The 27,963-nt window shown below is 38.4% G+C and overlaps 1 protein-coding gene across 1 annotated transcript in view; it reads right to left on the minus strand.

Moving 5' to 3' along the window:
- Positions 1-4,613: 4,613 nt before the first annotated feature.
- CPQ (carboxypeptidase Q) overlaps positions 4,614-27,963 on the minus strand; it is a 145,985-nt gene continuing 122,635 nt past the window's right edge. The window contains exon 8 of the mRNA XM_036406488.1: positions 4,614-5,108. Within this exon, the coding sequence (XP_036262381.1) occupies positions 4,948-5,108 (161 nt within the window). The 3' untranslated portion in view covers positions 4,614-4,947. The remainder of the gene's footprint in view (positions 5,109-27,963) is intronic.

Below are 27,963 nucleotides of genomic sequence, written 5' to 3' on the forward strand. Positions count from 1 at the left end.
GGCTGAAGCAGAAACTAAACTATACTTAGCTTTAGGACTGACTGGTTGCGTGGCTGTTGGGAAATCATTTAACCTATTCCCTTTTCCCAAACTGCCCCAGTGTGTGGCCCCTGATTCTGTGAAATACTTATGTGTGTGATAGTTCAATGTAGTGAAATGATATATATATATAGATGGCATTTTGTGTGACCATTTTGCACACATAATTGTGCCACATCATTGCTGGATGCAAAGTACCATTAATTTAAAACTGATATGCCTGTTGTCCAAAGAAAGTCTATTTCAAAACAGCAGTATCTGAAGGAGGAAAATTTCTTTTTGTTTTTCATGTCAAATAGTAAATGCGAATAATGCAAGTATTGTGAATGCAAACTAATTACTAAAAGACACATTCTACAGGTGAATTCTCATGGAGCTGGAAGGTGTTTACTTCTTATTCCTCTCCTCCAACTGAACCTCACCTCTGCTGTGAACTTAGATTTTACTTGCAGCATGTCTTTAAACAATGTTGTTTAATGAGGCTACACCAAACACCAGCACCAAACACCAGTACCAGCATTTAGCAGTGGAACTGAGGGAGGTTTAGGTAGTGTTCCCCAACTCACACAGCAAAGCAGAGTAAAACATTGGTACTTGAAGCCACAGTTCCTGAGTCAATATAATCTTGCTCTTTTTGAGGCTTTTGTGGTCCCTCTTCCAGACCTTCCCTCTTTAGTTTTCATAAGCCTGATTTTCACACAGTTATGGACACAACCATGACTAGTGATAAAAAATTCACTGCATTAGTTACAAAGCTTTGTCTGCCAGCAGCAGAGGTCAGTGATACTGGCAAATGTTGTCCCTGATGGAGCTCTCTACCATGTGCTTATATGCTTATGTGCAATTGTGTCATCTCAATTGCATCTCACAGTTCCTGAGCCCTAAGACACAAAATACACAGATTTTTTCAGTCAGTTAGTCATCCCTATTATCTATGGCACAGTACAAGTGCTGAGAAATAAAGGGAAAGATAAAAAACCCTCCAGAAGACATAAACTTAACATAAACTACAGGAGGCTGACCTGTCCTGCAGTGAAATCAAACTGCAAGCTGGACACAGAGTTGGATGTGAGGCCATCATCAAGGCCCCTCCTCCAGGTGCAAACACGATTATCAAGAAGAGAGGCATCTGAAACCTCAATCAGGTGCTAGCACAATGTACTTATTAAACACTTGTAACTACAAATCACAGCCCCATAGCTGGCCATGCCTTTGTGCAAAACAGCTGGAGTTTCCAGAAATAGTGACCAGGAAAAAGTCCACAGTGTGTGTGTGTGGACAGTGCTTCCGTGTGTTTGCAGTAGACAGAAGACTACAAAAGGTGTAATTTCCTTTCTATTATACATATCTATCACATTATATCTATTTCTTTTTGTTATATATGATCAGTGTCTCCTAACATTTAGCAGAAAAAAAGAGAAAAACTTTTCTCTCTCAAAAAGTCTTGAGTTTTTCCATTCAAGAGCTGCAATGCATCATTAACTTCTATGCAGAAAACATTGTTCACTCCAACCAGCAATTAGTGGCAACATTTCTATCCTCTGCAGTGATGAGATTTTTATGCTAATCATTACACAGCAGTAAATTAATCATCTGGGCACATTTAGATGGTATGTATATTTCATGAGACAGATATAGATATCAAGATCAGTTTGATATTTACTTATGGTAAATGGAAGTGTCTCAAATCGCTATGGGGGAAGCATACTAACTAAATACACAGCCAAGGATGTTTGTAATGGAGCAGCAGAATCAGCACTGCTTCAACCCTCTCTTTGTTTTAAATTATTTTAAGGGAGCTAAAAGTCTTGTGAGATCACAGAGAATAGAATCATTCAAAGAGACAGTGAAATGTCACTATTGTCTTGGCACAATGAAGGACAAAAGCAAACCTACCCTACAATTCTTCTTTTATTACTGGCAAAATTAGTTACATTACATTATGCAGTATTGAAAACAGATTTTTCATCAGCATTTTTACTGTAGTCTAGTCAGGTAAATGAATTATGTATTGGCCTCATCCCTCTGTAACTATGTCTGAAAGCTTCAAGTTTGTAGCTGGAAGGATGACTAGCCAGGGGCCTCCCTTTTCAGCAGATGCAAGAGATTTTTAATACCTTGAGGAAAATTATTATTTGAAATTTAAATTTTTGACATATTTTTAAATACTAGTGCTGTTTTTTCAGCTCTCACCTCACAGATCTTTGCAGGCAAAACCCCAAATGTTTATTGGAGGGAAATGTCCCAATAAATGTCCCAAGGGGACCCATGGTCCCATTGACCTAGAACATTATGAAATTACTTATGATAAGCACAGATTTATGGCAGGTGACCCTCACAATAATAATAATATAAATAATGTCCTAAGCTACTACTTTCTCAATTAAAAGTTGAGAAAGATTCTCAAAGATTAATGGTATGTGAGTGGAGGGAAAAGTTATGTTGGCTTACCTGGATCACCTCAGAAATGCTCTTGAATTGAAAATTGACCAAGTGATCCATGTTTAATGGCCACTAATTGGAATAACATAATTGCTACACTGAGCAGTGGTAAAGATAAGCTATTGCACAGATGGTACAAAATCCCACTGGAAAGAAAAGAAATTTATTAGCATCTCCTTGTTTATGGAAAGTTTGGAGGGAGGTGCATCTGAACAGGCAGATTGCCAGGAGAATACTATGGACAAATAGATCTGAGAACTAAAAAACATCAGGGGAAAAAAAAGGAAAATCAGAGACAATGTCTTATTTTAATGAAATCTGGTTTCACAAGTTAAAAAAAAAATCTTTGTTTTTCAATCTCAGAAATCAAATACTTTCTTTTTATTATTTCTATAATAAAAGAAAGGCAGTTTTGATTTTTGACCATTTTTTTCCAAAACCAATGCTTCTCTCTAGAGCTGTGTATCTGAAGGTTACATTTTTTTCAAGGGCATCATGGTCTTAATTTTTACAGTCTATCGTACATAGTTGTGCTGCTTTTGGCCTGGGAATGGTTAATTTTTTCACTTAGGAGCTGACAAGCACATCTTGACATGTGCTGTGGTGCCATGTGCACACTTGTAGTGTTATTCTCCTCTGCAGAGGAGTATTCTTGACTCCGGAGATTTTCCGTTTGACTTGAGGCAATGGAGAAAAACACAAATAAACACCATTTCCAAGAGAGCACAGGTTAAAATTTGCAACAATATAGGTAACTTCACAAAACATCCTTCTGAATTCCTGATGTACAAAGCCTCATACCCTGAGGGAAAACAATATGGAACAACTATTCAGGAAACAGTCAGTCACGTTGTGTGAAGGACGAAAAGCTGGATTTGGAGACAGCTGAGGATCTGTCAGTGGTGAGCACCTCCAAGTATGCTCTTGTCAAGCAAAAAGAAACACAGGCATCATGCCTTGAAAGCAGAGGAAATCTTTGCTAACTCTATTTCAATATTATTTCTTTAGAAAGATAGAGTGGCATATCTCCAGGCAGCTTTTATGCTCTTGAAATGATTTGGAAGGAATATTGAATAGTTAATAAATTTGATGGAAAACAGCTATTATCACAGTAAACAGATACCATGATTATGAATTCTGTAAAAATGAATTGCTCACGATTCAGCTATTGCTCAACAGCCGAACTGATTAACAGCACTAGGACTGCCTGCTATTTGGTATAATGCTCCATGTTTGTAACAGTAGTTGTTTGGTGCTGACTACATTGCAGCAGTTATCCACACACTAAGTTTGCTTGTTGTGAAATTTAAAATCACAAACGAGGATCACGTCACAAGGAAATGAGTAGAAATCATACGCCTTAAAATATTCCCCCAGACCAGTTATACCTTCTCTACAGATATGCCTGAAACTCATCTGAATATTCATAGTCTCAGTAAGCAAGAAAAAACCCCAACCCCCAAACCAACAAAGTATATAAGAATCAAATTCCCAGGTTAATCCCCCCATCAAAGTAAATTGGTACCAGCATCCTCTAGCCCAGCTTCAGCATGGGAGACCATCCCTGCAAGCAAGGGGCAGCTAGGAATGGCTTCAGGATTCTGAGTCAAAATCTGCTCTTACATTTTGTTTGGATATCAGCTGGCAAGTACTGAAGGTCACAAATCACAGCAGTGTGTTGTTTTTGAAACATGGCATTTCACAGAAAAACTGCCACACAAAATTCTCTGCCTGTCACAATGGTGAGTCTTCCATGAGAAAGAAAAAGACACACGTGGCTTTCCATGAGGAGGTGCCCAAAAAACCACAGGAGAGCTGGGAATCCTCTGTTGGCTTTCTATCTCTGTGTCCTGGTTTATCTAAGTCTTTGGTGAACCTCTCATAAGACCTAAAAATGGACCTGAGTGAGGCTAATATACTATTTAAGCATTTTGATTATAATTTGACCATTCTACCATATATTACCAAAAAGACAAGATTGATTTGTCCTATAACCAGAAAACTTCTAGAAACTACAGTATTACCTTAAAACAGTGAAAAGAAAGAGCTGTTTGGTTAATAGTACATAATTCCAATGCATAGAATGAAAGACAGAAACAAAAGCAATAAACATGTACTCAAAATCAATACACTAGTCTGATGCAAAAAATTTATTTGGTATAATTTTCCTGCTGCACAAGATCACTGTGCATACAAATGGTTATATCATAGTCAAAGAGGTATCATATCTTCATCTGAAATATAAGAAGTACTTAAAGAAATACATTTAAGTGAAAATCACAAGTGGAAGAGATCAAAACAGCAAAAAAGCAGGAATGCAAAAAAAAGAATGTGTTTTGAGGAAAACAGATATAATAATAAAGCAGAAAACCAAGGGTAGCAAAATTTACTACAGCTGCAGTCCACATGCATTAGTGGACTTACAATCTTTACTGAAGAACAAAAATCTTCTTTCTTGCTGTTTTATTACCTTGGCAACATATCCTCCATGTCAGCAATTACATAGGAGACAACAGTCCAAACAGCAGCACAGAGATTCATCTGGTTTGGATCCTGAACTGTCATCGTGTCCCCTTGAGAATGATGAAACCAGAAGTATTTATTGATGTCATTGTGCAAGCTGGCACCTACAGAGAAAAATGGGCAAAGTTCCATTATAGGAATACAAATATTTAAAGAGGAATATAAACTTGAATCTGTTCCTTGGCTGTTAATGATTAAAGCCACATGCAACTGTATAAAACTCATAATACATTTGAAATAAAATAACTGTACAGAGCTGTGCCATGTGCAGTTTGTAGGTTTTAGGTTAATTGACTTGTGTGAGCATGAGGCAGCAAAAATTCACACTGGGGAAAAGCCAAGCTTCCCCTGGGAGTCTCGTTTCCTCAGCAACAGTATGCATCCATTTTCTTCTGAAACTAACAGAGTTCAAGCAGGAAAATCCCGACAGAAACTCCACAGCAGAACTTCCCCTCTTCTCCACTGATGAGTTACAACTGATTTATGAATCCTTTCCTTGCTGTTACTTGTGTTGGGGAACACTTTGGAATTAGCTTCTGCTTTTGAGCCCCAATACATCACAAGGATGTGCTGTTTCAGAACAAGTCTCCAGATAATCTGGGGTATCCCAGGTAGCCCAAGACTATGTTCCTCTCACAGTCAGGAGTCCTCATCAGCTGGGGCAGAGGAAGTTGAGTGAAATCACAATTCTTCCCATTCAGGAACAACTGATTCCCTCTGGGAGCACCTGGGCAGAGAAAGGACTACTTTTCTCCAAGCCAGGTGGGTTCAGGGAGCACAAAGAGTGCTTGCAAGGCATCACTCAAGGCAGACCAAAGCCAAGACGAGCTGGAGAAGCTATCACCTGACTAGGAGCTGCAGCAGAGATGCTGGCAGAGGATTATTACCCTGGCTATTCTCTGCTCCAGTACCCACTGACCCTCTCTAACCCCCCATTCCCTTGAATTTCCTTCTTTCCCAGTTCATTACCTCTGCCTCTCCTCCAATTTTGTCAGCCTCCTTCAGCTTTGTTGCAATGTCAACAACCATTCCACCATTAATAGAATTTCACATCAAATTTTAAGTAAATTTGGTATTTTCCCCCACCACACTCAGTCACTGCTTGCAATTCCTTTGCACTGATTCCTTTGTCCTGCTCCCTGACCAGGGCTAGGAGGTGCACAGATCCCAGGGAAGGACTCAGCACAAGACCCACTCCTTTCTTGGTCTACAAACCCAGAGAACTGTGTGAATTCACAAGTAAGAGCTATGGGCTCCAGGTAGAAACACAGACTGAGGATACTCCTTCCATACCAAGTAAGAAGGAAAAAAACCCAGGACTGTTTGACTATAAAGATGAAGTACATAAATTATTGATATATTTATTTACATGCAGTGGAAATCAGTATCAGATGAGGAACTCTTTGATAAACTCATGTGTGCTTGCAAGACTTACTGTTATGATTTTTCTTGGCTTTCCTGAGATGCCTGAAGCCTTTGAAGAGAATGAAAGCAAAATTTCCCACAGCATAACTGTACATTCCTGTAATACATATTTTTTGATCACCAAACAATCATTCAAAGAGCCCAGCTCTCCCTGTGGGTAACAGGCAGGTTTCTCTTGCTGTAATGGGGACTGACTTGGATGGCTCAGTTCACTGCTGTTTTAGAGAGAAGGAAAGTTAATGCATTTTAATTCCACCTAAGGTGAAGATCCCTTCACAAGAAGGATGATAAGCAGAAAGACCAAATGCTACAGCATAAGGTTATACAGTATTGTGATTGATTTTATTTTAAGAAGCTCTTCTTCATTTTAACTGACCTCTTTGTTCCTGACTTGAAGTATTGCAATCCAACACAAGTCACTGGGTAGGTTACAGGTGCTGAATTATGTTCTAATAATTTTAGCATTAAATTTATGTCAAGTCACAGTCACTTTTAAAATTTTCTTCTGAATCCTTTTAAATATATGCAATCATAAAAGGATTGAACAACGGTAAATTCTTTAACCAATGGACTTCTGCACTGCAGACACATTACAAGTTAAGCTGTTGAGGCAACCCCATTACTGTTTTTGAACACTTCTGTAAGACTCAAGGCAAAAATTGCCCAGATTTTTTCATAGAAATTTCACTAATCAGAGTAACTATGGATTTACAGAATAGCACTTTATTCCTGTGAGTGGAACAAAAACAAAAACCCTTTGCTTTGTCATGTTTAACTCTCTGAAACACTGGAAAAGATTTTTTTTTCTCTGAATTGATTTTATAAATCAGAAAATTACTGACTTTGACATCAAGCAATTACTGTGCAAGAAAATCAAAAGGTTCTCAAATTGGCCATGCAGTCTCTGTCATGTTGTGGGTTAGCATTGAAACCAGTGACCCGCTAACATCTTGAGAGACTAAGGAAAAACCCTAAGAAAATCGTTTTATCCTCTGTAATTGGAAACTAAAGTGAAAATCCATGTTCATGGCTTTGAGTACAAGAAGAGTTTACACCCGAGGGCTTCACACAAACCTCTGGACATGAAGCACTCTGGGGCACAGATATGACTGAAAGCAATTTTCATTGCAAGCAAGTCTCCTGCTTCAAACTTGAGACTCCTCCATGCTGATGGCAGCTGCCTGCAGACATTTCTGCTGCCAGAGGTCACCAGGCTCAGTGAGACACTGACAAGTGCCCTTTCACCAGTAAATGCATCCATGAGACCAGCCCCTGCAGATGACCATGAAGAGGGAAATTCTGCAGGGTCCTGTAGACTGCAGTCATGTTGGGTTACCTCAATAAAGTCCATAGGGACCTTCAGCCTCTTTTCTAAAAATCTAACAGAGGAAGCAATGCTGTGAGCACAAATTTTGTTGTTGTTGTTGTTGTTTTGTTGTTGTTGTTATGTAACATTTGTCTCAGGAACAACAGTCAATAACAAATGGGGGCTTATTTTTACCAAGTTAGGAGTAAAGTAGCAGAGAGGAAGAGCCATGGCTCACAGACCTATAAATTATTCACCTATGTCCATGCTAGCCACCTAGAAAGGATGCAAACAGCCTTGAAAGAGCCCATAAGTTTTACTTAAGTACTTAAAACCCCTCAGTTGGGTGGTGTTATGAAGGTGTATACCACATATCTAATTCTGATTTCCAGGTGGAACCAATACTTGAACAGAAAACCAAGAGATGGGCTAGGTGCTAAGCTGTCACATTTCATGCACTTTGCTCTTTTTCCTGCATTTGCAGAGCAGCCATAAAGAAAAAAAGGTGATGTCTGCCAAAGAACCCTCTTTAATTGTCCTTTTCCAGTCTGTTCACTTTTACAGCGATGCAAGTCACATGAGGAACACTGCTGACCAAAAATGAGATCAGTGAGAAAGTGCTTCTAGCTGGATATAATAGGTGCTGTGGCAAGAAAAGAGGGAATGTTGAAAACTGCTGTCAAAAATGCCATATGTATTACCTGAGTGCATCAAAAGTACTGGAAATTAAAAACTGAAGAAAAAAAAAATTTACAGCTTCAATAAAATAATACAAAGACAATTCATAGCACCATTAGAAGGTGACAGAAAACCCTCTTTAGCACAGTTTAGTTACCTAATTTAATGCATGTTACTGCATCAGCAGCTATCTAGTGTCACTGGTGATCCCCCAGGGCCAAACACTAGCACAAGTTGCCCAGAGAGGCTGTAGAGCTTCCATCCATTGAGATATTCAGAGCCTGACAGAATATGGTCCTCAGCAACCTGGTGCAGCTGACCCTGCTTAAGCAGGAGAGTTGGACTAGGTGAGCTCAAGGGGTGCCTGCCAAACTCAGCCATCCTGTGCCACTCTAATCCATGGTGCCTTGGGTCTTTCAGATATCTCTTAGAATTCACACAACATTAAAAAAAATTTCTTCAATTCAAGCTCACTCCTGTCTTGAACTCATTTTACAATTCTCTGCATAACCAGCTATGTCATACTTGTTTTGATGCACTGCATAAGGCAGGTAAAAGCAGCTACTTTGGTAATTCATACTGACCATGTATTTTTAGTAATCAGCTATGATTACTAAATGAACTTGATGAAAATATACACACATTGAGGAATTCTGAAAAACACTCTATCCCTTTCTAGCTTCTGATCTTAGCATGAAATGCCCAATGCAAGCACTCATTACCTTGAGTGATAAGGATATTATTTCCTTGCAATGTGTTCATATCAAACACCAATTCTTCACACATTAATAAACTGACAAAGGTCTTACTGCCAGCCTAAGAAGATGAGATGCTGCTATTGATGTAAAAGGATGCGTGAACCACAAAATGAATGATGGGCATGTCAATGATGACCACTGCTTCTTGTCACACTCTATAAGGCACTACTGCCTTCATAAGCACTGCTGTCACAAGTCAAAACTAGAATGAAACTCTATTGCCAGATATTTGAGCATTCAAATTACTGTCATTTGTGAAAAAAAAAAAAAGGACTGGAAAAGCAGATAATGATTATCAGAATGATTACAATGGCAGTTTTCATAAAACTGTGTTCCATAAAACACAGGATATCTTCAAGGGAGAAAGCATGCAAAGTATGCAGTAACTTCAGAGTAATTTAACATCTTAAAACATTTTGCATACCTCCTAACAGCAAAGTTAGAAATGCCTTAACAAGGCATAATTTGATCAATGTTTCCAAAAGTTTACAAACAGAAAGGGGTTATAACATGGGCTTTGCTTGCATCTTCCAAGTACCTGTTTGAGCTTCACCTTCGTGTCAAGACAAACCCACATGTTCTCAAAGGTATTGATTGCTTCTAGTAAGATGTCAAGATATCAGATGCCTGATCTGAAACCTTATTTTTATTTCTGCAGTGATTTCCCTGGCTATAAAAGACAGATTCTTTTTATTCCATCTATTAAATACTGATTTTGTTTCCTGCTTTTTCTTTAAGAAACAGGGAAAATGCTTTTACTTAATTTTCAAGTTTATTCTAATCTCAGACCTTTTTCGTGCCAATGACACTATTCAGGAATGTACTAAAAGTCTATAATGCCTTAAAAATAAGGCAAATCCATGATGAAATACACATCTTTTTCTTTTACATCAAGTACTCAAAAATAATGAGATAAGAGGCAAAGGGACATATCACAATCTCCTATGCAGTTAAAAACTGGTATGTACCAGGAAAGAATAAACACAGAAGTTAAGGGCATTCTATTCCTCACACACAGTAATAGAATCAATAGCCTCCCTTCTCATAGCTGGAGCATTTCTGTCTCACACATTTTGAAAGGTCAAAACTTCAGGGCAGAAGTAAGAAGACACATGGCTTTTCCTTCAAAGGAGATGTGCCAAAGACCTACAAAAGGAAAAACTGATGAAAGAAAGAAACAGGAACACAATTTCTTATTTTATTTTTGTTTTGTGCCTTTCTAAAGCCCAACAGGTCACAAATCTCAAGTGGCTAAGGAGTAAATCTGCTGCAATGGTAGCTGTGGCTGGAATGCTCCATAGGTACCTCAACATCTCTTTTGCAGCAAGCCCTGCAGAGTGCTTGACTGCTTGTTTTAGGTGTTGGACAGATGTTTTGTGTGCTGTCCCTGCCTAACCTCAGTCTGCAGAACCACTACTGTAATGAAAACCCAATTACTGTGGGCATCTCTTGCATGTATTTTGGTGGTCATATGAACCTCTTCCTTTGTGGGATAACCTGTAGCTGACAGCTGGCTTTAATGCCATTTATTTCATTATCCATTTTCCAAGTAAGCAGAGGCAATGGAGAATGCTAATGCTGTTTAGTGGGGCACTGACAGCATTAGTTTTCTTGCCACTTAGTCTCAAATGATGAAATTACAGGCTAAGTTGCTCAAGTTTCATGGCGACTGACACTGAAATAGTTTCCAGTACAGAGCTTATAAATGACATCAGAAGCCCTGCTGGTTCACCTCCTGAGTCACTCTCTCAAAAGTCTTTAAAATTCATGATTCAAACAACAAGACAGAGGGAAAGCTTTCAGGAGGTTGTTTCAGTGACTAATTAAATGAGACTATAGCATAAGGGAGACAATATGAAGTTTGCATTACTTCTTGTTTTGCTTAATGCATTTCAGAATGAGTCCTGTGGATACACTAAACGGACTAAATTACAGCTCAGGATTATCACAGTTACTTTTGCAATGCATTAACCTTTCACTTATTGCATCAGAAGACCAGTGACAGCAGGGGATCCAACCTAAACTTGCATGAAATGCTGTGAAATGAGGTGCCAGGGAAGGAAGCAGTTCTACTTCATAGAGCACAGGCTGACTAGAGTCTAAAATAATATCCTAAACAGCCCTTGACTGGGAAAAACTCCACAAAACCCCAGATAAACCTTCAACAGTAAAAAGCACTGGAAGTTCTTCCTCCATTCATCCAACCTCTGTCTTAAATTGTCAAGGTTCTTTTTTTAATAAAAAAGAGAAAAGGGTAAGTCTCCCTAGCTGGTGCTGCCTGAACATGACTCACTTGCAGGTTCACTCTCTGGGATGGATAGATCCTCCACAGGCCCACTCATCACTCATTTCTGAACCTGTTTACAGTTCTGCCCACAGCTCCCTGTGCCTGAGCATTTCCTGTGGGCTCAGAACAGTTGAGCTGTAGGAGCAGCACCCTCCATTTTTTCATTCAGGTTCCTACCACTGGTGGCTTAATAAAGTTTAATCGCACCTAACTCAGCTGCTTTTCCCCAAGCTGAATAATCCTCCTCTTGCAGAAACTATTCAGTATCTCTTCAGGCTTCTGGTGATTCTTCTTCTCCCTTTCCTAAGGGAAAGGGAGTTTCAGCCAATGTGTTTCACTGTTCCTGAGATGAGAAGCCCAGTACTGCCTGCAAACATCAGCACGTGAATGGACTTGTGATGTGACTACAGCATGATCTCCTCTCTGCTTTTTCTCCCTTCCTTCCTTCCTCAGCTGCACGAAACAGTGTTTTTTACCTTCCCTGGATATTGACTTGACAATTTCACACAATTATCCACAGTGATTGCCCAGATCATTCTTCTTGAAGATAACATGCATCCTGTTGCTCTGTATCCATAGTTCCTATACTGCATCACTCCGCATTTATTGACACAAAAATGTCACTTCTTGTTGTATTCTTTATATATTTTCTTTTATAAGATTACTGTCACATTCTCACAGTCAGCTTTAGTTGTGATATCAAATATTTGAAGCAAACTTTGCCAACTTGCTATCCTTGCTCTTCACTCCCTTTGCAGCTAACATGGAGTTTTGTGAACATCCAAAGTGACAAAAAAAAGGTGACTGGGCAGCCTAATAAACACTTTCTCCCTTAAGAAGACTGACAATTTATTTCTACCTTTTTAAAATCAGGGATTTACCACAAAGGAGGAAAGTACCTCTCACCTCACAGTACCTTCTTCCTCTATAGTCTTTGATCCAGGGGCTTTTGAAGACTCAGCTATACTTCAGTGACCAGATCCAGCTACAGAAATGGTTACAAACTCTTCTGAAAATGCCTTGCTAGACTGGTGAGGCATGACTTCCTTCTTCCAAGGCAACATGGACTCTTGAATTACTTTTGTATTTTGTGTTCTGGCTCTGTGACCACCCTAGCTAACTAAAACACAGATCCCTGTTTAGGGGATTCCCTACTTACAGCATATAAATTTAGAAGGATTCTGTACCTGTATTATATGCCTGTTTATGTTTGTAGATATTGTGTATATTTTAATATAATTTACTGAATTTGTGATTTCTTTAAAATTATGTATATAGCTACATATGTTCTGCAGAGACTACTTAAAAAGTTAAAAGTTGTAAAAGTGATTGTTGGATTTATAAATCCCTTATCTTTTCCTTTCTCTTTTAGACACTGTAAGTGGAATGAAAGTCATTGCAAAATCAGCAGTTTCTCTAATTTAGAATTCTTTTTCATGTGTTTGTTTATGTCTCAGCTCAGTAAAGCAGTTAAATATTGAGCATGGGATTTATTTTAATGCCATTAAGCTTTAAATGTCACACAAAAGGGTCAAGTGAATACTGGGACCCATTTGAACCATCTTTTCCTGACCAAATGCATTTCTGTGTTTCTGTACTCTCTGTATAACTGCACCATGTAGCTGACATTATAAGGTTGCTTAGAAACCCAAACTATTGAAGTGCTTTCTTCAATGTTCTCTGCTAGCCAAAGAGCTTCCTGCTAATACCCAGGGCTAGACCCTTGCTCCACCCTGCTCCAACAACTTCCAAAATCACTCCAGAAATGTTGTGGAAAGAGACACCCCCTAGACTGTTTAGAAGTCACATGTGGGGAGAGAGAAATATGAAAATGACCCATTTGTTAAGATTCTGAGTAGCATTTCTATTTGCAGTAATTGTCTGCATTAATTTGCATTTTCAATCCATTCAAGAAGCTTCCTTGTATTTTACAAGAAATAGAGCTATTTCCTAAGCCAAACTCACAAACCAGTTTAAAGCAAGCCTTTAGGCCTGCTTTTCTAGAGGATGCTGAAGACAGAGAGGAAACACACAGGTTCTCATTTGCTGTAGCCTTCCCTCCTCGAAACGATCACAGCTGGATGTTTAATCACAAAGTTCCTGCAGGAGCCCTCCCACCAAGTAGTCCACTACTGGAAATGCCAATGGTCATAGGACCCAACTAAGCAGAGCTCCCTTCTGCCCAGATGGTGGTGAAAGAGTCAGTTAATGAGCATTCTGGTGCTTAACTAGTTATGAAAAAAAATCCCAAACCACCAAACCAGTCACCCAATTAAAGTAAAACACATCCTAAACACACTTCAAGTCTGTTGTATTTTATATCACAGAAATCAAAACTGCATTTATTCAACCACACCCACAAGATGAGCATGGTTTTACTGTCTCTATTTTTGCATCCCACTGAGACTATCAAACTCCTCAAGTTCATGGTGGATTTTAGATGTAGGACCATTATACAAAGCTGAAAGAATATACTATGCCTACAACAATAAAATATTATTTAAAATATCTGTGTTTACTTGAGTAATTCATACCTGAGTTTTGAACCAGTAAGTTATTTCATAACACGTTAGATGCTCCAGATATTGTTGATGAATTATCTTTTGCATTTGATCTCCAAAACAGTGTATATTTAACTAGTTCATTAGTAACAGAAATGTTGAGAAGTTCTTGAAACAAAGTTCAAAGTTTATTGCAAGGTTCAGGACTATTCAAATGTGGGAATTTTCAGTCTTTAGGGTTGGGGTTCTGAGAGCCACAAAGCCTACAGGTGCAGGGACACTTTCTGGGGTTGCAAAAGGCATGTGAAATGGAGCATAGCACTGCACCAATACTGCTCCCTTCACACTTTTCTCAGCTGGCCCACCCATAGTGCAGAGCACCTCAGCTGCAAGCCACCACTGGGACTAGGGTTCAGAGAACCCCAAAACCTTTCTGCTCTAGTCTAAAATCTTGTTATCCAATGGGTGATGAACACAAAGTAGCAGGAATGAATATTTATTCAATTTTTTAAGCAACAGATTGCATATCTATGCCAGCAAAACTACAAAAGAAAACACACTTAAAAAAAAAGAAATATAAAAATAATTAAGGTACAGTGAAGACACCTGCTGCAACATTGTTCTTCCCAATCTCAGAATCTCTCCATTTTAATGTTCCATGAAATTACATGGGGCTTCATTAGGGAAAGAAAGGGGAAATTAAAGAATTTCTGTCCTTTAAAGTAAGGAAGTAGAGAAATTCCTCACACCTAATCTGACTTGGCAGTGTATCACCACTTGTACGTGGGCTCTGGCTAATCCACAGAGCAGAACTAATCCTAGAAGAAGACAAAGCAAATAAAGCAATGACCCTAACTAGCACAACTCTTCCAGCCTGTAAATTTGAGTTGCTGTGATAGCTATTGTGCCACAGACCAAACACACTTGTCATAATGCTAATATATTAAGAGAAAAAAAAAAGCACATAAGCTCAGGAAGAACACTAAGAGAAGCTGACAATTATTTCAAGTTGAAAGTTTCACCTGTTTGCTTTCACTGAAAGATCATCAGTCACTTCAGTAAGTGCAAATAGCATTTGCACAGGCTTATTGCATTCTATGCTTTACTATGCTGTTTTCTTATGAAGTTGGGCTTTACTTTGGTTTTGTTCAAATTAAACCTATAAGGTTGAATGCCTCATTTAAAACATGGAAAGCAAGGACTGACTGGTCAAAGTGTTTGGAAACAGAACAAGGCATTAGTGAGTCCAGCTGCCATGAGGGACAAGCTGCTGAGTACAGCTTTGAAAATCCTCCTCCAGAATCAATATGATTATTTCCATCACAATCATAATTTTGTAGAAAACAAGGACCATTGTATATTTTTCTCCATTTGTTAATAAAAACCTGCAAAAAGGCCTATTTAATATTATATACTTTTACAGAAATTTTTACTCCAAAAGACACCATGTTTTACATATAATCAACAAATGCAGATAATTTGATAACAGTAACCAAACTCTACATGCTAAAAAGAAAATACACCTCTATTAGTTTAAATGCTACCCACCATCCTTCTGATATATTGTGTCCATACTAAAACTAAAAGCAATATTACAGCTGTATAAATGGAAGTAATTTCAATTTGGATTTAGTTAAAGAAATCAAGCACAAGCACACTCTTCTAAACTTGTTTATGTTGCCACATTCAGATACCACCTACAGACTAATGCAAAGGGGCAAAAAGACCCAGTGATGATGATGGTTAGCAGCCCAAAGCAAGATTATTATCAAATTATTAGAATTATTTTAATTGAGAGAAGCTAGAATTCAATACATTCATTTAAAAACCCCCTTAATCTCTGCATTGCTATGCTTGCCTTCCACAGGAGAAAGACATGCTCCCCAAATGCAAGTTTTCATCACCAGAATACCATTAGACCATTAGTTCCTTTCAAATACATAAACTGAAGGCTCTTTTTACAGAGCAGATACATAAAAATAAATATTAACATCTATATACATATATATCTACCAAGCTACACATAATTAAAAACCTTTCAGGAGCCAAATGCACACTTGCAAAACAGAATGGCATGCTATAGATTCAAAGGACTGCAACAAATACTCAGTAAAACTGGGATTATAAGCCTTACCTAAAAATAAGCTGAATGAAAATTTTTTACACTCTGGCCAATATTTATTTTACATTGACATCCTCCCTTTACTTTTACATCCTCACTTTAAAACTAACAGGCATCTGATAGTAAAAAAAAAAAAAAAAAAGATGATTTTTCTTGCTTTAAGGCCCATCATTGCAAAATAATTGTGCATGCTTATTGGCTGAATAGTTTCCATTTCCCACTCCTAAAAGAGAAAGACAAAAAGAAGAAAAACTGGTAGGTCTCATTATTCCTGGGTAGTCTAACCTTAGCCTTAGCTATTATCAGATTCGTCAGAAAAGGCGAAGAAAAAGCACAACCTTTTTGGAAATGCAGCCACTGAAGTTAGAAAGCATTGAGTGAAGAAGAGAATATTTCCCCTGTCACATATTCATTTCAGGGTCAAAAAGCACACAAGTGAGATTTTAAAAAAGTAACTCATTCCAGGTAAGTACAGTCAAGCTGTTTCCAGGCTGACAGCCTGCCATTACATCCCACCACTGCCAGCAGGGCTCACTGCTGTGGCTCCAAAGGTGGCTCTAGGTTTGGAAAAATAGGGTGTAGTAGAGAAGACAACAATAACCACTTAATAATTAGATTCTTGTGCTGTGTATCGAGAGCCCAAGGCTTTTGTGGAATTAGATGAGGCACGCAGAGTGTCTTTACCACTGTCTATTTTAGTAAATGGAGTGGCCAAACATTCACTCCTTGAAACAGTAGAAGAGCAAGCACACTTTTCCCTATCTCAACGAATTTAAAACACAATGCAAATCAAAAGAAAAAGTAAATCATCTGAAAAAAAGCAGAAAAAGGAAAGGAATAATGCTATTCCTGATGGGGACATGTATTCAACACTTACAATTTTTTTTTTTTCTGCAAAAACGATGCTGTACACCTAAAACTGGGGGGAAGATGTTTTTGCTCAGGTAAATGTAATGAGGGCTGGAGCCAAGGGCCAAACCACAACTCACAGAGCTCAGGGAGGTGAAACCAAAATTGATCTAGCTGGGGAGGATTTACACAAGGCATGGGCAAAGCAGTGGTCCTACCCATTCCCACAGATGCAGGAGAGCTGGCTCAGCAGGCAGGAGCTCTTATACCTGTTAAATTATGACAGTGTTTCTTAGCTCTCTCTTAGCTCAGGCTCAGAAACCACAGGCAGAACCTTCCCTCTTGCTCTCTAATTAGAAACCTGAAGTCACTGCTTGGGCTAAGGGATAATGAAATTGTCATTGGGTTGAGTATACTGAGTGAAAAAGTTTTTAAACAGAGATAATGCTCTCAAAAGCAGAGGACTATGTCTCAAAAACATTATACCCTTAACAAATTTCCTGGCAGCTGTTTGTCTGACCGAAAGAGAGAAGCTGCATGGAAAAGATACAGAAAGCAAATGACATTTTTAACTGTGTGATGATCCCTTCTTCCCCTCAAGCATCCTGAAGTAAAAGACATAAATGCTGAGCACTTGGAGGCTTCAACAGCATCCAATACTTGTGCTTTTAATGATGACTGCACAAGAACATCTGCCCTAAAATCTAGCCGGCAGTGTTGGTGGACAAGAAAAGTACCCACAGTAATTAGGAACTCTAGGAAGAAGCAGGCAGACTAATTAAGTTTTCTCAATGCTTCCCATTTAGCATATCTTAGGGATTTAAAATTAAAGATGTGTATAATTTGGGCTGTTTTCAAGACTGAGATGTTTAAAACTCGTTGATTAGTTTTAGCTGCACAATGAAATCTGTCTCTTAGCTGAAGTCAGAAGGGCTAAAATTGTTCAGGCCAAGAAAACAAGCTGCTGCAGTAGGATGTTGAAGCCCTGAGAGGATCAGCCTGTGATCCTCACACTGCAACTCAGCAAGAGACTGAGAGCTGCCCTGTCCAACCCCATCTCTTTCACGTTTTTGGTGGTTCCAAGCTCAAGAGAAATGGTAGCTGGAGCACTAATACCAATTTCAAGGCTGGCAGTGGCAATTCTGTGCAAATATCTTAGGAACCTCCCAGTCCTTCTGCATGGCGAAAAAAACCCACCTCAAAAACAAATCAAGGTTTTGCCACAACAAGGGATTTTGGCTGTTAGTGATCATCTATTTCTGCAACCTTTGAAATTGACAGCAAAATGAGGGTCCAGCACTGACTGTGCGAGTGCACAGAGCACCCACAAGACTGCGCCTCTTTCTCCAGTGGCTGCTATGGATGCAAGGACCTGGTCAGGCTGCAAGATGCACCAACCAATGCCTGAGTGCAATAAAAATCACCATCACAACTGCCCAGCCTTCAGCAGTATTCTGTTGTAGCACACACAACAGCCCTTAATTCTGCTCTGCAATATAAATGAAAACACAACTGGTTAACAACTTTTATTATTTTTTAAAGTATGTTTCAAACCCATATAGCTTATTTCAGAGTCTCTGTAATTTGGAAATGAAGGGCTGCTGCTGCAATGTATTATCTGCCCATAGATTCAGTTAGCACTTTTAAAGCACAGAACAGAAATAATGCACAAGGAGTCAGTAACAGTAACTGATATCATTAACACTTCCTGCTTGTCTCTGGCTTAAATCTGAAAACCAACTAAAAGATGCTTTTGTTTAAGAGTAGTTATCCTAGAAAGCTGAAAGTCCAAGACCTTCCACAGCTCTATGCCTGTCACTTCACTTTCCCTCTTATCCTTTTCCTTTCCCATCTGCCATACACTACTACCCTTTCTGCTTGAGCCAAGCAGGAAGCTGCAGGTGCCTCTCTGCAGCATGAGAACATTGGATTTACATTATACAAAGGCTCAAATGAAAGACTTCATCATAACTAATTAATCTAACATTTTAACTAACTCACAGAACATTCCTGTATCTAAAAGGGTACTGACTGTAACATCTATTGTCAGCCTGGCTACCCAGATTACTCAACAGTGCTTAGTCTCTCAGCAGACTAGCACTACACAGAACAGAAAACCAGATGAACTGGGCAAAACCTCAAAGATTCAGTCAGCCTATTTCCCTCTCTCTGGTAGAAGCCAATGTTTACAGAAAAACTGGGAGGAAGGGGTCTCGTCCTTCAGCACACCTGTCCAGCCATCAACAGATTAAGGACTTTCTGATAGGAGCTTGCCTTCATATCTCTGTGGTGGACAGCCTTTGCCAGACCTTTCTCCCATGCAGTATTCCATCCTTGTTAAACATGTGTTTGATCTTGCTCTTCAAAACATCTTGTGATGCTGATATCTCCATTCAGCTATATCCTGTCCAGGGAAGTGTGTCTTAAAGCTGGTTACTGCTGATACTCTGATCCTCTGGTTACATTACAAAAGGTGAATAGTTACTCTCTATCATATAACAGTGCTGCTTACATATATCTCTCATATAGTTTTCTTTTTTTTTTTTCCCCAGAGATTATAATCATTTAGTTGGTGGATTTTACCTTAAATTAAATGGTCAATCTGATAAAACCTGGAACTAGCCTGGTTCCTGTCTGCATCAAAGTCCAGACAGCAGCTTGTACAAGATAAAGATGGGTTTCCTTTGATTAAACTAATAATTTGTAACCCGTATTATCTTGTTGCAGTGATACATGATGCAAAAACTGCAGCTTCCTGGAATCCATAGGAGAGGCAGACCATGAAAAGCAGAAGTAGGAAACACTGGGCTTTCCATTTTGTAGCAAATGACACAATTCTCCTTTTCTCTTTCCCAACTCAAATGAAAAAAAGGCACACAAAACTTTTCTCATAAAGTAAAATAAACAAGCAAAAACAAATACTCAAATCGTGTATTTTCTTGACTCAATACTTACATGAAATCAAATCTTAAAAAATTAATATTTATCATCACTCTATATTTTATCTAAATGCTTATTCTTAGTGAAATATTCACAATTCTGTTATTCTCTATTCTAATTTCATCAAAATAGATCTTGTTTATATAAATGAACACATCTCAGTATCTTTTTTCTGGAACAAAAAAGCTAATCTACTGAGAAAAACTACTTCTGAAATGCATTCTATCTATGAAGAAGCCCCAAAACACACACCTAGGATCAATGCCTTTAATGTCAGGCACCAAAGCACTGTGATCTCCAGATGTTACCAGAACACAGGATGGTCCAGAACCTTGGTGTACATAACAGCTCCCTTTGAACTAACTTTCTGATCCTATAAAATATGTATAAAAGTTCAAAGTTATGTTAATCACTAAGGACACCAGAAGTGAAAAAGGAAATTATGTATACTGCAAGGTATGAAAAATATACTCAGAGAGTAAAAAACTGAAGGATCTTTAGATTGGGACATCATATGGATCTGAGACTATTTTCTATTTTCATTATAGACCAATGCAATGGAGTAGAGTCTTCCTACACTATGAGATGGCACTAATCAGGGACATATGGCAAGGGCACTGAGAGCATGATGAGAATTTGTTAAGTGATGTTCACCAATGAGATACTTGAAAAGACAACGCAGGATAATGATCAAGAGGTGCAAGCATTAACTGCTTCGCCAAGGAAGGAAAAAATCAACTTCACATAAAAACCTGCTGCAAGTGGAAAGAAGTAACCATGTCTTTAGGTTCACAATGAAAAGAAATGAGAGTTAAAGCTCTAAAATTGTAGCAGGAATAGGGTAGATAGGAGAAAAACCTTAAGCACTTAGAATAGCACTGGGACAGGCCATCTGGTCTATAATGTTTCCATTATAGTAAGTCTTTAAGTTCAGTTTAAACAAATGTGAAAGAAATGACAGGGACATTGGCAAGAACATGCTGGAATCAAGAATATTTAGAGATTCTCTAGAAACCTCCTTGTCAGTTCTGTGGTCCTTTGAAATCTCATCTGTTTGTGTGGCTTTCTGAAATAGCTGCTGAACAGATTAGAGATCCTCTTTTTCTGGCAATTGGCTTGACCCATGGCTCCAGCCAAGTTTGGCCTGTGAGGCAGAAGGAAATTCAGGATCACTATTCCAAGTGAATCCTGCAAATAGCAAGTAGACACCAAATTTCTGGAGTAACCTTGTTCTATTTCATGAATAAGAGCTTTACATCAGAAAAATGTCCCACTCCTAAATACTTCACGTGAACTGCAATCCATATGTGCGTGAAAAACAGTGCTAGAAGTTATTCCTCGAGGAATTACGCATTTAAGGAATGTAAGGCAAAAAAAATCTTGAAAATCACTTCTGTGACTTCATCAGTGATAGCTTTGTTTTTTGTTTCTTCACATGTCTCTGATCAGAGATGGACAATTGAGCACTGTCCTTTCTCAGCCATCAACTCCCATCAACTCCTGTCGTGCTTTGGTTGTTGTTGCTATGGACTTGGATTTGGGGGGAAACAGGCAGGCAATCAAGACAACCCTTGTTTAGGTAAAACCACCTTGCTTTAGAATTCTTTATAATAACCTTTGTCCTCAGAGAATTTACGTTTTTCTGTCTCCTATCTCTAATTAACAACTCTAAGTTGTTTTCAGTATCTTTCATGAGGTGAGGTGCTTGTGCATATCCCCAAAGTAATTTGGGATAGCTTCAAAATGCCAATGCTCTAAACTCCCATGTCTTACTTGTAGGACTGGAGTATCTACCCATTGAGAAATCAAGCTGCTCAACTTCTTTCTCCTCCACAATGCCACATTAATGGTGTTCAACTGCTTCCAATTTTAAATCCATAATCATTTTCTAACACACGGATTGTCCCAACTGACAACAAGTGGATAACCAAGTCCACTGACAACAAACTTGTGCTCCTAGTAGGAGATGAGGTTGTACATTTTTAGGAGTCTGGAGAGCAGAGTCTGAAAATCCCTAGCTTTCTTTACTTCAGCTTTCTTTAAAAACAACAGCAACAACTACAAAAATTCTTCCATCTCAGAAGGTCACTGCTTGTGTTTAACATAATTGATAGAACTAAACAGTAAAAGGAAAAGTGCCTATCTTCCTTGCTTGATTTCCAAGGCCCCACATGGCAATTGAGACAGAGCTCTGTCATGGGCACTGAAAACAGCTGAGAGCTGTGAACAGTCTGGCCCTGATGTTTAAGTAAATCTTAATTAGGTTTTCTGCCTCTTTGGATGGGGAATTCCAATAAACTGCTTCTCCTGTTGAGATGCATGCTTTGTCCTTGCAGAGAGATTTGTTTATGTTTATGCCACTAAAATACATATATAGGAAGGTTATGCTTCCATCTAGGCTGCTCTTTTCTTGACACTCTACAACATTTGCTCAGGTGAAGCTCTTATGCTAAATAGCTGCAAGGTCTGATGAACCCAGCAGAAGATGAACCAGCTTAATCAGGAAGGTAATGATGACTCTTTCCTCTTTATTGCACCTTACAGACAGAAGGTAACTCACAAGCAGCGCTTGGGTAGCTGTTACCATTAGGGAAACTGAGGAATTATAAATTGTTCAGTGATTATGGCAGATGATGTCAGAGACAGAACAGTAACTCTGTATCTTCTCTCCTATGCAGCCCATGATCCTTTCTTGAAGATTTGCCAATACAAAATACAAATGCATATTCAGTTTCTTTCACACTTTAGTATTTTTCTGTGGTCTGAATTGACCATGGACTGAAATTGTTACATTAAAACACATATAATATCACTGGAAAGGGATTTATGGGAAAAATAAATTGGTATTCAATAAATTCTGCTCCTCAGAAATTCAATTACACTGTAGGCCCAGCCTGTAGAATGAGTTTTGAAGACAAACACTTAGAAAGGTTCCAATTCTGTGGTTTATAAATGTTAACAATGTCCTGGAAAGGCTGCCACTGGAATAATTTTGAACCTGCTCTTTTGAAGAAGATGCCTTTATAAATTATTTTTGAGCTTTGTACTCATTCAGTTTGGACTACTATCAAAAGCATTCTTCAAAGACCTCAGACATTTACACCTATAATGTCACCTGCAAATGAAAGTGTGTTGTGTTTGCTGCTTCAGGAAGGAACAAGTTTTCTGATTAATATCTAAGACTGTCACTAAAAAGTATTCAGATCCTGGATCAAAATCATACTTGGTTCAAATCTCCAGTGTGCTCTGCACAGTCAGCTGAGATGTTTCTACAGCCTCCTTTCTATGTAAAACTTATGGAACTTTGGTGAGAAAACTGCTGTTGAAGTGCTATATTATTTGCTATATTAGCTATAATAAGCAATGAAAGAATATCAAGAAAGTAATTTCTGTAGCTTAAAATTAAAAACTTTCAGATCTCCACATGGCAGCAGAATTGGAAAGACAGGGGAAGAGGTACTGCTCATGGTATAGGAAAATGAAGTTAGGGATTACTTAGCCAAATAGGGCAAATAAAAATCAATGTTGCTGGATGCATTGCTTGGGGGAGCTGGCCAATGCCACTGGGAAGTTGCTACCTATCATCTAGGAAAAGTTGTGGCTATTAGGGAAAGACCCCAATGATTGAAAAAAGGCAAATGTTATGCCTGTAGTAAAATCGAAAGCAGCAGGATCCAGAAGCTTGTCTAGAGGCAGCCACGAAGCTGAATGGAGGGATGGAGCACCTCTCCTACAAGGAAAGGCTGAAAGATTTGGATTGTTCAGCCTGGAAAAGAGGAATCGTTGGGGTGACATAATTGCGGCCTTCCAGTACCTGAAGGTAGCCTACAAGAAAGATGGAGTGGTACTTTCTACTAGAGCATGTAGTGACAGGAAAAGGGGGAACAGATTCAAACTGAAATAGAGTAAGTTTAGATTAGATGTTAGGAAGAAATTCTTTTTGCTCTGAGGGTTGTGAGGCACTGGCACAGGCTGCCCAGAGAAGTTGTGGATGCCCCATCCCTTGAAGTGTTCAAGGGCTCTGAGCACCCTGACCTAGTGAGAAGTGTCCCTGACCACGACACAAGGGTTGAAACTTAATGATCTTTAAGATCCCCTTCCACACAAACTATTCTATAATCCTGTGATGATTCTATGAACTATAAACTAGAAAAACTCAGTCCCCAGGAAAACTATGGACTGGAGGAGTGGAATAAAAGTGGGTGGAAAACAGCCTGGATGGCTGGGCCCAAAGGGTTGCCATCAACAGTTTGAGGTGGCTGGTTATGAGCAGTGTGATGTGCAAGGGTCCCTGCCAGGTCAGCACCTTTGCATCCTCAGCAATGATCCACATGACAGGGGTGGCCTGTGTCTTCCTAAAATCTGTGAAAGGAGCAGCTCTGTATGCTGGAAGGCAGAGTTGCTGCTCAGAGAGCTCAAAATCCAGAAGTGGCCTGACATGCACTTCAGAAAACTCATCAAAGACAAAACCAAACCTGTATTAACCCATGGCCACAGAACCGGTGAGAGGTGCACCAGCAGTTCTGCAGAACAGGAGCTGCTGTGCAAGAGGCACCATCAAAATCTTGTGGCAATGAGGTAAAGTAGGGGCCTCTTTGGAAATAGGGCAACCAACAGGTCCAAGGAAGTGACATTTTCTAAATATTACACTATTTGTGACTCCAGAGCAAGAAAGGTGTGAACAAACTGGCCAGAGGAGACATAATCACCCTGGCTGGCTGATCAGCTTGTTCTCATAATTCTTTATCAATCCAGTATAGCAATTACATCAGCTGTGTTCTGCTCTAGTTTTAAACTTGACTCCAAACCAACGGAAACTCTAAATAGTTGAGGATGAAGCAAGCCCTGAAGAATCCTATTAGAAACACTCATCATATGACTTCATATAGGAAAGTACTTGGAGAGCTGCAAGCCAGACCTTAATACATTCAACCTCTGTCCCTCCCAACAAGAGTAGTATACATGTGGTCTTCCTGGAATGCTACTGAATGCTTTATTTTTATTCAGCTTTTAATACTGATGGCATAATAATTTGTTTTCCAGGAATGAAATCTATGAATCCACAGATAATTCTACTGTTGTTACTAACAACCATTCTAAGTCATTATATGTTTGGTGAGAAATCTCACAACATTTCCATACCATCAATGTGTCTTATTTTTCATACAGTAAAATTTCTAAAGGTAAAAAAATAAATGAATTGTGGAGAGGATCTTATTTTACTTCCTCACTTTTTTCCATTGGCAAACATCTCCAAATTCCTTACAGAACTCTGACTAAACTATTTTTTTATTATTATGTTTTCTTTCTGTTTGCTTAATTATTTGCATAAGCTTCACCGAAGCCAAGGACATTTCTAGGAATAAGGCTTGACTAACTTGTACTTCCGAAATGCCTATTTAACATGTTAACGCCGAGCTCTGTGTGCTAATGTAGAACACTTGTTTTTTAGGATCAACAAATGGCAAATACTTCCATCTGAAAAAGAATATTCCCACCCACAGAAACAGAATTCAGCTTTCCTAAGCAGCAAACAATAGAGAATTAAGATGTCTCTCAGAGGCACAGCCAGAATAAAAACAACCACACCCCATATCCGAATGAGATCCTCGGTTGGATATTTTCAGTGTTTCTTTTCCGAGACAAAGTATATTCTGATACTAAAAAGGTGAGCTGGAGAAGCAAATTTATTGATGTTTTTTGAGATGTTTAGGAATTGCATATGCTTCTGGGAAGCACCTATTTATTAAAAGGGTCACTTATGCCAATCCATCTCATGTAGGTTTTTGAAGAGTAAGCATCTAAAAGGAAAGAAGCAGTGATCTAAAAGGAAAGAAGAAGTAAACTTAGTGATATTCAAAGGAAGAAGAGTGACAAAATAAGAGAAAGAAGTCCACCAGCCAAAAAGTGCAAGAACCATTACAATTTATGATTTTACTTTTAACACCCCAATTTAAACTTTCATTACTAGATTAATGAGCTTATATAATATTAGTACCGGGTTGAAAGCACTGGGACAGTTTTACTTCTAGGATCCTAAAAGCCAATCAGAATGTCAGTGTTTCAAACTAATTTATTGTAATATTAGTACAAGATTATTTTAAAGCTGTCTTGTCTAAGTTTATTAAAAAACTAATTTTAAGAGCCATGGAATACCAGCTACTTCACTCATGTACTGTAATTCTTTACTTGTGACCACCAAGAAAACTTTGCCAAATAAAATGCATCACAGATACTGAAAAGAATACCTACAAATAAAATAAGAAATTCAGCAATCTGTTTAGAAGTTTAGCAATGTATGATAGCATTTTGCAAATATTTTTGGTTTCACAGTTCAAATTTCCTCTGGGATCAGCAAGTTAATGATAGTTCTATTTTTGTAACTCTAATTAGGATTATCTAAATCTTGTACAAATGAAACACAAGAGTTTATGATATTAAAAAAGCTACTCTGAAATGGGTGAGGCTTAAATAAGAAAGAAGCATTTCATTATGAAAATGCTTGTAATATTTACTGGCAGATTCACAGGTATTTTAAGGTCAGCAAAAGCCATTACCATCACACCTTCTGAGTAACACATGGCAGAGAATTTCATCTTCTATCTACTGCATCAAGCCCATCCCTTCTGCTTGAATTACCCTGTACTTTTTGAAGGACACCTAAGTCTTTTTTTACACATCAAAATGACAGAGAATTCACCAAGTTTGCAATGTTCTTCTCGAGCTCACGAACGTTATTGGAAGAAGGGGTTTGCTTTCATCCACTTTGACTTTGTTTAGACTCAAATAGCCTGAATTGCTAATGGGAAATATAATACAAAAGCCCTCTTAAAACTACCAGGAAAATTTGCATTCAGGCAACATGGCTAATTGCCCAACTCCATCCCTCTCTCCAAAAGTATTATCCCAGATGCATTTTTGCATGGTTTGTGTCTAGTCTATGTGAAACAAAAATACCCTTGCAAATCTGATGCTTCCTGTTAATGATTAGAAGTAGACAATACTCCATTGTGCCAAAACAAGACTAAACCAAGCAGAGCAAAGGCAGAAGGAATTGTATGTAAAGTATTGTAAAATTTGTCTGGTAGTCTAAGAGCACAACTTATAAGAAAATGTCATAAGTTACAGACTATTCCTTTCATTAAATGATTATTCTCAAAGACTTTATTAAAAACAGAGAAGGTCATATGAAAGGCTAATATAACTGAGATACTATATTAAACTATGTGCCTTTTAAGGAATTGACCTTCATAAAAAGTTGCAACATATTAAATTTATTTAATTACTCCAGAGTAATTTTTAATTTCAAAAGCCCATTTTATTGGAACAATGATAAATTAGAGAATAGATGAATTATTTTACAGATTAATACACACAGTTCTTTCTGCAATCAAGATTTTAAATGGGTCTAATAGCCCTAGCACTAACAGTAGGTTCTTTAAGTGCCAAGCAATTATAATTGCTCTCTTAGCATACTGGTTTAATTTAATACCACCCAAGTTGCAAATGATTTGGCTTTTGCAATGGAACACATTCACCATGATGATAAATATGAATTTATGAATGATAAAATAAGATATTTAAAAGGAAAAGAGAGCCCTGGAAAAAGCAATACCATATTGCTAATTGTGAGACAACAGTTCTGGTATATCTCAGACTTACTGAGATCAAGACTGAGGCAAGACATGCATGTACACCATAAGTCCTTTAGCCCTCATTTGCACATGCAAACAGTAGTTTGTGTTGGCACTGTGCTCAACAGATGTCAAAGCAGTGGGAACTCAGCAAATATAAAAATGTAGTACCTATGGAGTACCTAAAATTAACTAGGTACTTTTAACAGTGCCCCTAAAGTTTAGTTCTGTGAGTAGTGTTCAGGAGTTTTGTCCAGCTTTTTGCTTTTTGCAAGTGAGGAGACATTTGCCTTGAGTTTGTCACTTTGTCAAATACCTGGAGCCCTACATGTGATTTCCTGTGCTAAAATCTCAAATTGCAAGTGACAGAAATGCTACCTAGACAAGTGAAGAAGTTTAATGCCTCCTGTTCAGGGATTTTTTCCCCCCCTTCTCTCATCTTGTAGGAAGGTTTTGTCA

This window comes from Molothrus ater, chromosome 1, assembly GCF_012460135.2.
Source record: "Molothrus ater isolate BHLD 08-10-18 breed brown headed cowbird chromosome 1, BPBGC_Mater_1.1, whole genome shotgun sequence".
NCBI classification, from domain to species: domain Eukaryota; kingdom Metazoa; phylum Chordata; class Aves; order Passeriformes; family Icteridae; genus Molothrus; species Molothrus ater.